Source organism: Phaeoacremonium minimum (genome assembly GCF_000392275.1).
Source record: "Phaeoacremonium minimum UCRPA7 unplaced genomic scaffold PA7_03_scaffold_496, whole genome shotgun sequence".
Classification (NCBI taxonomy): Eukaryota; Fungi; Ascomycota; class Sordariomycetes; order Togniniales; family Togniniaceae; genus Phaeoacremonium; species Phaeoacremonium minimum.
The window spans coordinates 142,537-156,298 of record NW_006921398.1 but is presented as its reverse complement, the minus strand read 5'-3'; the positions used below and the strand labels follow the sequence as shown (position 1 = coordinate 156,298).

Sequence of the window (13,762 nt, the reverse complement as noted above, 5' to 3'; positions counted from 1 at the left end):
ATCATCATGATGGAGCGGCAGTTCCGCCCTGTCCGCCTCTGCGTCTCTCGACATTCTTGACATGCCTGTGCTTGCGAACCTCCACTCGTCTGTATTTGGTGTACAAATTGAGAGCATCCTTCAGCACGACAAACAGGCATCCGCCCACGAGACTTCGACCCCAGCGCTCCTGAAGCAAGCCGTTTGGCGATCGTCTGGCGCCACTTTCAACAGCACGAGTGACCCAGCCACGAGGCAAGCCCAGTCGCAACAGCTCGCCGACGCCAAAAGAGATGGCAGGGAAGAGAAGCGCGGTAACAGTACCGTTGACGATATCAGTCAAGGTAGTATTCGGCCGGTTCTCCTCGGCGGGTGGATCTTGAGCTGGTTCATCTTGAGCAGCTGGTCGATCCTCGTTGCGTTGTATTCGAATGACTGGTGCCGGAGCTGCATCATCCCCCTCCTCTTCTTGATGCTGTGCTACGTGTTCGGCTTGCTCATTAGCTGCCTCTTCTAGAGCTTCCTCGATCATGACAATGGCCTCTGGGTCATCCTCTATCATTTCTTGCAGCTCCTCTGCTAGCTGCTCTTCCTCGTGCGCCCCAAGCCTCACCTCTGCCTCGAGCACAACTTCATCTTCACCACCAAACAGGTTTAATACAGCATTCCCGAGCCTAAAGAGAGCTGCGCCAACCCCTTCTTCTTCATCATCGGGCAGTCTCTCTGCTGGCTCGCCTGCTTGTGGTTGGGGCGCCGCTGGCGGCTCCTCGGCAACCTGGGTTCTGCCTCTGAGCGCGCGGTTGAGACGCTTTTCGAATGTGCCGAAGAACTCGTAATAGACACTCGAATATGTCAAGCTGACATAAGGCATCAATGTGATCGCCCAAGCCGGTGACGGTGGCCAGGTAGGCATCTCATCACGCGCAACAAGTGTAGCTCCATACTAGTAGAGAATTAGTAACCGCGATATAGGACTAGTGTAGGTGAGTCGACTTACCAAGAAGGAGGCTGGGACGAAGAACAGACTACCCAGCGAAGGAAGAGCTTTGTTAAGCATCAAAGCCGGCGCAATGAAGTGCAGTAACCAGAACTTGAAGCCGACCTCCCAGCCAGTCCGCCATCTCCACCACGGAATGCGGATCCAGTGCCGCTCCATGATCGCTCGTCCCAGTCCAAGCCAGCGCATGGCAGAGTCCGGTCCAGCAAACACCGATGCCGCCATCAGCCCATACCAACTCGATCCAGCCATGCCGCATGTTGCAACGATGGAGAGCAGAACGGCGGGCGTAGTCCTGCTATACGCCCTGTGTAATCTTTCGCGGAAGCGCACAAAGGGGTCGTACGGTTCGATAACCTTGATACGGGCATTGCAAGCTGGACAGCGCAAGCCTTTGGCGCGATTGCTGGACGCCTCGGTCTCAGACACCCATCGCAATAGACAGTCCTCGTGCGCTTCGAGAGTACAGGGACAGGGGTTCACCCAGGTGGCATCGGGAGTCTCCGCGGATGTCTGAAGGCAGATGAAGCAGTTACGGAGATTTGGATCGGTCTGTTGTCGTTGAAGGCGGGGGACAGATGCTGCATCATCGTTTGACGGAGCAGTGGGCTCTGAGGAGGGAGATTCGTTGGACAAGAGGAGGTTGTCTCTATTGATCGTAGGATTGCCCGTCGGCGGAGGCTCATCTTGTTGAGATGCCATCTTCGCGATAGAAGCTTGCGCCTGCCGCGAGGTGGGGGAGCTTCGTAGTGGAGGAGGTAAACGCGCACCGGAGGTAGGGTAAGACGACAACGCAGCAATGAGGCAAAGCCTCGTCTGTGCAGTGGGACTTCTTGCAATGACCCAAGACGATAAAGTGACCGTTCAGGATCTGAACTCGAGGTGATATCACAAATTAATCATGCAGTATATTTGAGTGTGTCTGGGTCAAGGAAGCAGCCAGCTCCGAGGTGCTGGTAATCCGAGGCTACTTACCTAGAGTACTTTGGGTGACATCAGTTTCGGCACTGTTGAGGTTGAGCCACAGCATCAATCCAGCTCCGGGACCTCCGATTGTGGCTTGACGTGGCTAGTGGGCGGTGATTCTGGACCCCTCTATTGACTTCTCCGACTCACTGGCGTCGCATGTGCGTTGCCTTCAGGTCCAAATTCAACAACTAATTAGCACCCCCACGACGGACTCATCGACGGTCTTGCATTCCCTCTACTCTCCTCAACCCTCACTATCTGCAAGTCACAGTGTCACTCTGCCTCGAATAACCTCATTAGCATGGTAGGTTTGATATATACTAGAGCAATGTCACTGGTCAAGGCCATAGCGGGGATCTCCCGAGTCGCTGACCGTCCTACAGGCCACGACATCAAAGCAGCGCCTTGCGCTGGCAATCTGTGATTTCCTGTCGACGTCTGTCACTGACGGCACCCTCCCAGCCGACGACCAAGATTCGATCGATGTCGCTATCAACTGCATCGCCGAGTCCTTCAAGATCGACCCATCCGACAAGGCTGCTGTCTCAGAAGCCATCGGCGACCAGAACCTACTGAAGATCTACGGCGTCTACGAAAAGTTGAAGTCTGCCTCCAAGCCAGCTCCTGCTTCCTCATCCAGTGCCGGTACCTCAGCTGCACCAGCAGCTGTCTCGGATCAGCAGAAAAAGGAGGCTGAGGCCCTGAAATCCAAGGGCAATGCTGCTATGGCTCAGAAAGACTACCCCCAGGCAATCGACCTCTACACTCAGGCGCTAGCGCTTTACCCTGGTAATGCTATTTTCCTCTCGAACCGAGCTGCTGCATACAGCGCTGCGAAGGACCACGAGAGTGCCCGCGCCGATGCCGAGGCTGCAGTGGCTATCGATCCCAAGTATACCAAGGCTTGGAGCAGACTAGGTCTAGCCAAGTTCGCGCTCGGAGACGCAAAGGGTTCTATGGAGGCTTACAAGAAGGGCATTGAGTACGAGGGCAATGGCGGTAGTGATGCAATGAAGAAGGGCTTTGAGACAGCCAAGCGCCGGGTGGAGGAGATTGAGGCAGAGGAGGCAGATGCTCCCGATGCTGCCAGAGGTGGTGCTGCTTCACCGAGCCTGAACGACCTCGCCGGTATGTTTGGTGGTGGAGGTGCTGGCGGAGGCGGCGGCGGCATGCCCGATCTCTCATCCATCATGAGCAACCCGATGTTTGCATCTATGGCGCAGAATCTCATGAGCAATCCCGACATGATGTCGAATCTCATGAGCAACCCCCGGCTACGCGACATGGCCAATCAGTTCGGCAGCGGTGGAGGAATGCCCGATATGTCAGCATTGATGTCCGATCCAAACATTGCTGAGATGTAGGTGTTTCTGCACAGATCCTGACATCTACATGTACTGACAACTCACAGGGCTCGTTCATTGATGGGCGGCGGTGCTGGTCGGGGCGCAGGAGCTCCCCCTCAATAGTTGATATAGAAAGAATTTCTCCTGACTAAGGTTTTACTCGGACCCAACTGCATGGATACACACAGTCACCTTTAATATACCCTATTTGGTATCCTTAGATTGCCTGCTCTCGTCCATGACAGATATGTTTAAAAAGGGCCACAGATCATTTGAAAAGGAGAGACTGGCTACAGTCCAATCCCTGAGCTATGAGTGGCGAACGAAAACATCGTCTCATCATAATTACCTATCTGCCCAAGTATGTTCATAGCAGAGCATGTATTATGTTTCAATCGGAACTTGAAGACCCGATACGGTAGAGTCATCAATGGGCCTGGTAACTTTGTACCAGAAAACACTACCTACAGCTCGTATGACTGGAAATTACATCCGGTTTCCTTACTCCAGAACGATGTCATGTTGCCGGATAATCCAATTAAGAAGCTCTGTTTCATTGTCACCCGTTTTCTGCTCCTCTTATAAGCAGATCCCTCTCTCAAATGCGACACTACAGTGTACCCCACACAGTTTCTTATACCGTTCCTGATATACTATTCTCGCTCTGAACAGTATTGCTTGTGCTATATTGCTTACGTCGTGTCATGTTAGTGCCGTCTTCTCGGGGCTTTATAGTCTGAGAAGTCTTCTGCTTGCGATATTCGCAGTACATGCTTACAAAATTTGTTGATTACTTTGGGTTTGAAGGAAAAGAAGAGGTTCATTAAAGTGGAACCGTCTGAGTATTTTGGCGGTAGAAGCTAACAGAGAATTCAGGCTTAATAGAGCTGGATATAGTTCGCTCTTCACATACGGAAGCCGGTTATTGCAGCATGTGAATTCAAGTGTCTGACCCCAGATTATCGTTGCAATGGGGATGGAGAGGGGCAAGCCGAGGGAGCCGTATTCGGGTCTGTTAGATGACCTTAAAAGGACTACGAGTTGCGCTGATCGACAAATGGATGTGCCATGGAGCAATTGCCTGTGTGCCGGACTCCAAGCGAATGTAACTTCCGACATTCCCTCCCACCGATCGCCAGATCTACCAAGATGGCAGTTGGAAATGTTATGCTTTAGCCCGACGTCCTCATTAAGCCACCATTGTAGAAAGATTCTTTCCAACAGGCTTGATCATAGCTTACTATTCCCATTATTCTTCTCAATGACTCGTTCCTGTCTTTAGAAAGACTTTTCAGGTATCGCTGCTCAGGTGATTCTAGAAGAGTCTGATGAGCGCATATAAGCTATGTTGGGCAGACGGCAGTTGTTGCTGCAGGACCAGCTGTCAAACCTGCTGCCAAGGTGCTCTGACCATGGCATCGCCTCTTAGCTGGCGCCACCAACGGGTTTCCGAATGCACCTTGTGATTGGCGTGTTGCAGTCGTCAAATTAGCGTCCGGTTGCAGCATCGGTGTCTCTCCTATTTGGGATACTACTTCGCCATTTCACATGGCCTTATCTCGTCTAACTCGTGTTCCACCGCATCAATGCCTCGGGAGCCCACTGCAACATGCGGGGATGTAAGGCAGCGGCCCGCTCTATACGAGTGAACAGGACAGGTACAGTCGATATTGGTCTTGTATAAGTTTCAGCCCTGTGCTACCAATGTAGTCTTCAGTATACCTCAACAGGTCCCAGTTTCCCGGTTGAAAGAGGACGTGACCTCATCGCAGTGTACTTGTACATCTGCGTGTCAAAATGCGTCTCTTAACTATCTTTCCCATTCTAACGCTTTTATTCATTGCCAACTTCAAGGGAGCTCTCGCAGAATCTATCACATGTAGTCAAATCTCTTCTTCCACCAACATCGAGATACTTAGACCCTTAGAGATCCTCTACACCCAAGAGCAGAGCAAATACTGGTCAGTAAGATGCTTCAAGAGATGTAGACAAACATAGTTCTTATGATATGTAGGTCATTGAGTTGTACACACTTAAAGCCAGGATGTATACTCGTGCCTTCGAATGCTGAGGAGCTCTCTGAAATTTTCAAGATCCTCCAAACAAATAATGAGACATTTGCGGTCAAATCTGGCGGTCACAACCCCAATAACTACTTTGCCAGTGTCCAGGGTGGACCTTTGATCTCCACAAGTGGACTGACCGAAGTTATATTTGACGAAGGGACCAACACTGTTGCTGTTGGGCCGGGAAATCGATGGGAAGATGTGCACACTGCTCTAGATGGCACTGGCGTCACTGTTGTCGGGGGCCGCATTGGCAACGTCGGAGTGGGAGGTTACTTAGTCGGAGGTATGATAACTATCCGCTTCCTTACAAGCCCGATTGGCTCACGAAATCAAGGCGGATTGAGCTTCCTGAGTACCCAATATGGCTGGGCTGCCAATAGCATTGTTGAAGCTGAGATGGTGCTACCAAACGGAACGATCGTCACTGCTTCAGCGACGTCGAATCCTGATATACTAGCAGTCATCAAAGGAGGAGGCAGTGCATTCGGGATCGTAACTCGCTATGTGTTGCAAGCATACCCTATAGGACAAGTATGTCTACATACCACTTTGCGGCATAATTCTAACCGGAAGACAGGTATGGGGTGGAAATCTGGTCTTCAGCGGTGACAAGACTGACCAGATCCTTGCGGCTGTTCGAAATTTTACTGAAAATTATGATGACCCAAAAGCTGGGATCATTGCTACCGCAGAATTGACAGTCCTCAATTTGCTCGATATCTGGATACTGTTCCTCTTCTATGACGGATCGTCACCACCAGCCGGAGTATTCGATGAATTCCTAGCTATTGGTCCTGGTGTCAACAACTGCGAAACACGGTCTTATGCTGACCTCTTAAAGTTCAACGACTGGGCCGTATTACACGGTGTTGTATACACTATTGCAACCGAAACAACGCCACTGCCCTCCGTCGCAGATGGCGCTAGAGTCATGGGAACATACTACGATCATTGGTATACCACCTCTGCCGCAAGAGCGGGTGTTCCAGGAATTATCGCTTCGATGGCTTTACAGCCGATTCCAAAGAACATGACGCGAATCGCAAAGGAGAAAGGCGGAGATTTATACGACCTGGATGACAGCACTGACCGAATCATTTTCGAATTTGACTACTCCTATTTCTCTCAGCTTGACGATAGTACTGTTGACACAACCATGGTTGAGCTATACTCTGGGATGAAAGACTTGGTTGACGGCTTCGTAGCAGAAGGAACTCTCCCGGATGCATATCGACCGCTCTTCATGAACGATGCATATTTTAGAGAGGATTATTGGGGGAGACTGAGGCCAGGGACGAAGGAATTTGCTGAAAGTGTGCGTGATTCATTAGATCCAGGTGGGCTTTTTCAAACCAGAACTGGAGGCTTCAAGTTATAGCGGTTTTTATCGAAACACTCGGATCTTTTTAAATTTAAGGATTGATTTTTTTCTCACTCTGTGTATGCGTTACAAGATAACACTTCATCTGAAGTGACATATCCCGTCTAGTCGTGTTGAGTCGTGCTGTCTAGTGTAGAATCTATACAATGTCATGAAGAATGCTAAAGGACTCGCAAGCAGTGACTTGGATAGAGTTCCCGGGGGCAAGTACGCTTCATTTCAAAGTTCGCAGCCTCCATCGTGAAAATTAACAAACTTGTCCACACGCAGGGCTTGGGCAGAAACAGGAAGGTGGGCTGTTTTGACTCGGAGCCGACTCGGCGGTAACTGAGCACGTCACTAATCAATCAGGACTTCTCCGCCGAGATCAAACTGATATCATTGTATTGCCATCCGCATTTCATCAACAAACTTCATCTAAAAGTAGAACGTCCACCTAGTCACAGCAGAAGATGAGTGACGCTGAGCGGACTGATCGTGAAGTGACGGATTATAAAGTCTGGCGTTACCAGAAAGATTTGCCAGGTGACAAGGAGAATCTTCAGAAAGCATGGCGACTGCTCGAATCTTACAGCGGCGTTCCACAAAGTCAAATCGAAGAACATGTTCGTGAGGTTGTGAGTTCTCTGACCTCTCCTTCCGGGTTATGCAGCACTTAGTTGAAATAGCTTGCTGACTTCAATCAAACCGAAGCGCGAGAAAGCTTACGCGGTCTTCCCTTATGCTTGCATTGGTCGCTGGAGATTCCTTGACCTTTACTTAACAGCGACCCCATACTATTCGGAGGTGCTTGAACGTTTAGGCAATGGTGACATCTTTTTGGATGCGGGATGCTGTTTCGGTCAAGTTTTACGCCAGTTAGCATTCGATGGAGCCCCTTCTAATAACCTCAGAGGTGCCGATTTAAGGCAGGAGTTCATTGATCTAGGCTATGAACTGTTCCGGGATCGCGACAATTTTGAAGGCCAGTTTTTCACCGGCAATATGTTGGACACATCAGACACCGCTCTCGATGCGCTCAATGGAACCGTCGATATCATACATGCAGCTAGTTTCTTTCATCTGTTCGGGTGGGATGATCAAGTCAAGCTCGGAGAACGAGTGGTGAAGTTCTTCAAGCCTGATGCCAGAAAGGCGGTATTACTAGGAAGACAAGTCGGCAACCCTCAGCCAAAAGACCATGCGGAACACACAGAGCTTGGTCTAGGTCGATATCATCATAACCCAGAGACTTTTCAGAAGTTATGGGATGTGATCGGAGAAAGAACTAACACCAAGTGGAAAGTCGAGGGGGAGATCATAGATCTGATCCCGGATTCCGATGTCCCAAGGATTGGCTTACGCTTTTACGTACACAAGCAGTGACATTGAGGGAACTGAATGATATCTCTGAGCTGTGAGAACACTTAATGCATCATCCAATTCTTAAAGTACCAAGTGCGCTAGTCTTCTTAAGATATCCTTATGAGTCTGTTTTGTTTCTGATTGAACGATGATCGCCTGACGGGTGTGTGTTACAGCGTATACACAAAATCTGGACGCTTATCACCGCGAATCCATCTCTGCTCATCAGTCATGGCTGCCCAGTCGTTGTCTAGCTTTCCATCCCTGCGCCTTTTATTCTCCCAGAGGAGGGCAAAATGCATGAATATTGAACCTCCCAGCAAAAACAGGAACTGATATGCGAGTACTACACCATGACCTGACCAAAAGCGAGGTTGTTCTCGCACGAGATATATGTTTGAGGATACGACGCCGTTCAGATTGCCCCAGCCTACCACCATGCCGAGTACGACAGCTCGCTTGAGAGACCCTTCAGTATTATTGACGACCCAGGACAACGTGTTAGCAATGGTGGGATAAATTCCCATCGCACCAAGAAATGTTCCGGCGTATTGGACCCTCGGATTAGCCGTAGCAATGAGCATAACGAAGCCCACGATTCCGATAATTACCGTTCCCATGTTACAGTAACCTCTCCACCGAGTGCGATCAGCCAGAAATCCGACAGAGATTGTGCAAACAGCGGCCACTGCGTATGGCGGAACGCTGAGTAATTGGGCGCGAGTTCCAACGTAGCCCATCCCACGAAGAATTGTGGGAAGAAACAACGAAAATGCATACAGAGGGACGAGACAGCCCATGTAGATGATCATGTAGACGTAAGTCTTCCAATCCTTGAGTGCCTCGTATATGTGCCTTTTGTCAAAGTCCTCGGCCGTACGACCTTGTCGGTCCATTATTAGTCGACGTTGCACCCGAATACGATCGTCCTCGGAAAGGAAGCGGGCGGTCTCTGGCCAGTCAAACACCATCCACCAGCAAAAGACACCGACAAATATTGTTGCCAGGCCCTCGATGATAAAGATCCAGGCCCATCCAGGTTTGTCGCCGAGACCGTCCATCTTTGCAATCGCAGCTGCGAGGAGGCCACCAAAAGACCCAGCCAGGGCCGCGGCAGAAAAGAACACTGCGGCTCGTACGCCAATCTCAGATGACTTGTACCAACATGAGAGGTAGTAATTTACACCTATCACATGATTTAGCTTCGCAATTGATTTCGGCATTCGTGAGATATATACCTGGAAAAAGCCCAGCCTCTGCAATGCCAAGAAACCAGCGCGCTGCGAGGAGTCCGGAGAAGTTCGTTACTAGCCCCATTAATGTCATTATTAACCCCCATATAATAATAATACCAGTGAAGAATATTCGCGGAGTAAGGCGTTTTAGTAGGGTATTCGTGATTGGTTCTGCTATAGCATAGCTGATAAAGAATATGGTCAATGACATATTGTAGTCGGTCCCGGACATGTTCAAGTTCGTTTCCATGCCAGCGAGGCGAGCATTACCGATATTTGTTCGGTCGAGAAACGATAATAGATAACTTGACTTGTCAGCTTAATAGAAAATCTAACGCATACTCAAGCCTTACAGCAGAGATAGCCAGGGAATTAACCATATATCCACTTTCCACATAAGCTTCCGGTCCTATCACTCGCCGAGTTAACACATGTTCTACACGAACCAGATAAGTTGGAACATACAAGGGCTGCTCGCTCTTCCTCCGACAAGCCCGCATCAGGGTCAGGTAGATCGGCGAGCTGCTGAGCACGCTCAAAGTGAACACCGCCGACTTTTTCATCCTCAGATAGCCCACCAAGATGCTCCTTGTCTGACTTTTCAGCCATCGTGGTCACAATGGTCGCATATGAATGCTATTCAGTACTGACAAGAAGTCTGATAGCGCCAATAGAGTGGTTTACATAGAGTGCTATAGTGCTACCGTATGGATCATAGATAGGCTTTTATACATCTACATCAAGAGTAAGGATTCCCCGGTGCCCCTCAATTATCCATGACAGCATTGAGGTCCTTGTAAGGTAACGCCACTTACGGAGAGGCCTCTTCCCGACCCCATGGTGAAGAATTGGGGTGGTTGTGGAGGACGACTTGGCAAGCATCCAACGGCCTTATTTCCTACACCATCGAGCCCAAGACCGCCGGGCCAAGGCAGGCTACCCCGAATACCCCATTACGATCTCACTTGCTATTGGCTGCACCTCACGATAAGCCAGCTTTTACATCAACTCTGCTACACAATAGGCACGATGCCCAGAACGCCCCTCGACTTGGCTTGCTTACAACGCTATTCTTCGGCATATGAATTCGGGCATCAAAGTGACTGAGAGTTCCTGTCGCCCGATGATTGCAGTTGAGGAAGTGGAAAATGGGTCTGCCAATAGACGCATGACTATTTCGTCGCACAATTAAATGATTTGCTCTGATTTCTTGATGCTTCAGTTGTGGATCCTCTATAGCCACCGTACATAGCGCGTTGATTGGCAAACAACGTTGTTTCCCGTGTTCAAGGTCAATTCGTTCCATCTGTGTCTCATAAGGGCAACTCTTTCATAACCTGCATCACTGTTCAGGGGCGACTGTTACCAGATTAGCAGTTTCTGACTGCGGATGGCTTCAAATAAGGATCATAATCGAGCGTTCGTCGCGAATCTGGCATATCCTGGTCGCGACGGCTTGTTTGGGAGTGTCTGGGACATCCATCTTGATGAAGGCTTGCTTTCTTCTTTTTGAAATGAAGTGAGAGATTTGACGTTTGCGTAATGGTCCTTGCTCAGCTGTGATCTCAGAAATGTCTCATCGGGTGCCCAGGATGGGTACTGAAATGGAGGAGTGGTCCTACCATTGGCTCCTACAACCACAACCGCACAGTAGAAAAGAGGCCACAAAAGGGAGTAAGAATGAAAAATATCTCAATCTGTTGTAGTATAAGTAGAAGCGAAAATAAGTCAGAGAGGGGGTGACTCTCCCACTCCTTACGCGAATTCACACAGGGCCATTTCCCGTGTAACAATGTAACTTCTTTGGTGGCCGTCAATGAGCCATACGGGGATGAGCCGAGACGAAAGACATTATTCTGGCTTCAAAACGGATGGAGCTGTCCTCAAAGGTAGATATCTCATATAACCTCATGTAGTCCCTGGACCTGGCTAATGCGTTGTGAAAACTCAGAACAAGGGAAGAGTCGAAGACATGGAGTCAGAGAATGATAGGTCAAACCATTCCGGTCCCTCTATGCTCTGCAACTCTCCCGATACGTCTAATAACGCGGATTTGGGCGCCTTACTGCCTCCTTCGTGATAGGCGATATGGACTGAAGGTCTCGGGTGTCAGCAGCCTGCAGCTGCAGTGAGATATTTCCACTCTCTTCGAACGAGGTCGTGGAGACGAGCACACATGCGCGCCAAGTCTACAGTTGACCCATCATAATATAATATCTTTATTAATTTAAAACTATTGACAAAAATAAAAGAGAATATACTAATGTTACTGATCCTCCACCTAAATATAGTGCTTTATATATTCTGGCTATTTCGTCGATCGTCCTAGCGGTGATGGGCACCATCGGCATCCTTTTGACACCCAAAATCGAGGTACTAGACCTGTTTGACCCGGTGATGGCCTTAACTTATCACAATCCATACCTTAAGCTACCGTCTGACGGCGGCACGGTAGACGTTGATAGCAGAGCAAGGCTGCTGGCACGTTTCAAGGTACAAATCGGTGGCACAAGCATGGCCGGAAGAATTGCACTGGCAAAGGCTGGTGACATACAGCCTCTAACACTGGGACGTCTATATGAGTAAGATACTATATTGAGATTAGCTTTGTTACATAGATAGCATGAAACCGACGATGATAACGGTTGGCTTATCGGCAGCACGGAATGCACAGCCAAGTATCTATCATGGTCAGTATGCGGCATTAGTGTCCCCCCTTTCCGTCTTGTTTCCTCGGCGTATTCCCGAGCCACTCCAAAGTGGTTATCACCGATTTTCATTGGTGTCTTCTGACTGAGGAGTTCCGCCAGGTGAGGTGTAACGGGTCAGTCTAAGTAGTCGGGCAGGCATACTTCATTTCTGAGCACAAAAGAAAAGGCTTTCGTTGTTCGCTTTCGCTCTTAAGTCACACCGCTCTTGTCACCGCTCAATAAGACATCCACAAATCGTTTAAAATCTTGCTTATTTTTTCTAACCTTTCGCAACAGTATCCTAAGTTCAGTTCTGGTTAAGTTCTGTCCGCAGTTTGAGCTTCATCAAGCTGAAAGAAAAATAGACTGGGCTATCTTTGCCACCACAGCCAGGGGTACTCTCATGGCTACACCATGGAGCCCGATAACAACCTTCAGGCATTAGATGGAATACCCCCCCGAGTCCTTCAAGCCTGGTTCTGCAGCTGCCTCAAAAGTGCCATTCGGAAGCCTACGCAAAGCTTGGATGTCGCTTGACCGAGATTCCCAGGTCGCGTTATGGCCCTTCTGGATCATGAATGCCGTAGTTTCGTTGTCGAATGGATATTCAAAGCTGATGACATTTGGCACAAGCTGATCGTGGAATCTAGGCTCTTCTAAAGCCTCTGGGAGATCCTTGTTGCGATCTAGTACATTATAGAGGCATTGAATAATACTGGTAACAATATGAGACCCTCCGGCTCCTCCAAGAGCGTAATAAAGGGTGTTGTTAGCTATGTACTCGACAATAGTCGGGGACATGGATGACTGCGGTCTCTTTTTGGGAGCGACGTAGTTGACGGGAGAAGGGATGAATCCAAAGCTGTTTGATGATCCAGGAATTGAGAAGTCGTTCATTTCGTTGTTCATGATGAGGCCGGTCTCTGGAACAATAAGGCGCGAGCCAAATCCTAAGTTGATGGTTCTCGTGAGGGAAATGGTCATGCCAAACGAGTCGGCCGTGACAACATGGGAGGTGCCCGGTGTCTCGTAAATCTCGATGCCATTGGGATCATAGGCGCTCACTGGCAATGTCGTCAGATCTGAAATCCTGGACCGAATTTTCGCGGCTGTCGCCTCACTGATCATTGATTCCTCAAAATCAGTGATGTTCTCGTAGAAAGAAGGATCTGCCAGTTCCGTTCTCTTTATGAACGGGTGGTCCTTATGTTAGTGGCAGGCAATGATCTTCCGAGCAACGCTAAAACTCACAGCTCCAAATCCAAATCTGATGGCTTCGTCAAGGCAATGAGTGGAAATATTTTTCAATTCCGTCTCGCCAATCCCGTTGTAGCCTTCAATCGTCTTCAAGACACTCAGAACAACAGCGCCACTAGATGGCGCTCCGCATGAAGTTATTTTATAATCCCGGTAAGCTATTGTTAGTGGCTCTCGAAAGGTGACGGTGTAATCTCGAAGATCTTCCATTGTCATGATACCACCGGAAGCTTTCAGAGCCCTAATAGTCGAATTTGCAATTTGGCCGGTATAAAATATGTCGGCACCATGTACTGCGATATCTTCGAGCAGCTTTGCGTACCGCTTCCTGGTTATTTTATCGCCGGCTGAGAGTGGAATGCCGTCTGGGGCAAAATCAACAGCCCAGGCCGGATCATCGACTAGGAACGATGCGTCATCTATGGCTCTGATGTTGGTCATGAGGTCTTCGCTCATCGGAAACCCATTCCGAGCGAGTTTGACGGAAGGGGCAAT

The 13,762-nt window shown here is 49.3% G+C and overlaps 2 protein-coding genes across 2 annotated transcripts; one reads left to right on the top strand and one right to left on the bottom strand.

Annotated features, from left to right (window-relative positions):
- Positions 1-4: 4 nt before the first annotated feature.
- On the bottom strand, positions 5-1,036 carry UCRPA7_6789 (putative ring finger domain-containing protein; the record flags this gene model as incomplete). The annotated part of the gene is made up of 2 exons (XM_007919325.1): positions 5-922; positions 977-1,036. 2 exons carry the CDS (start codon positions 1,034-1,036, stop codon positions 5-7), a joined length of 978 nt encoding a protein of 325 aa, XP_007917516.1.
- Positions 1,037-2,246: 1,210 nt separating this feature from the next.
- On the top strand, positions 2,247-3,414 carry UCRPA7_6788 (putative hsc70 cochaperone protein; the record flags this gene model as incomplete). The annotated part of the gene is made up of 3 exons (XM_007919324.1): positions 2,247-2,249; positions 2,329-3,305; positions 3,357-3,414. The coding sequence occupies 3 exons, from the start codon at positions 2,247-2,249 to the stop codon at positions 3,412-3,414; spliced, it is 1,038 nt and encodes a 345-aa protein (XP_007917515.1).
- Positions 3,415-13,762: the final 10,348 nt, after the last annotated feature.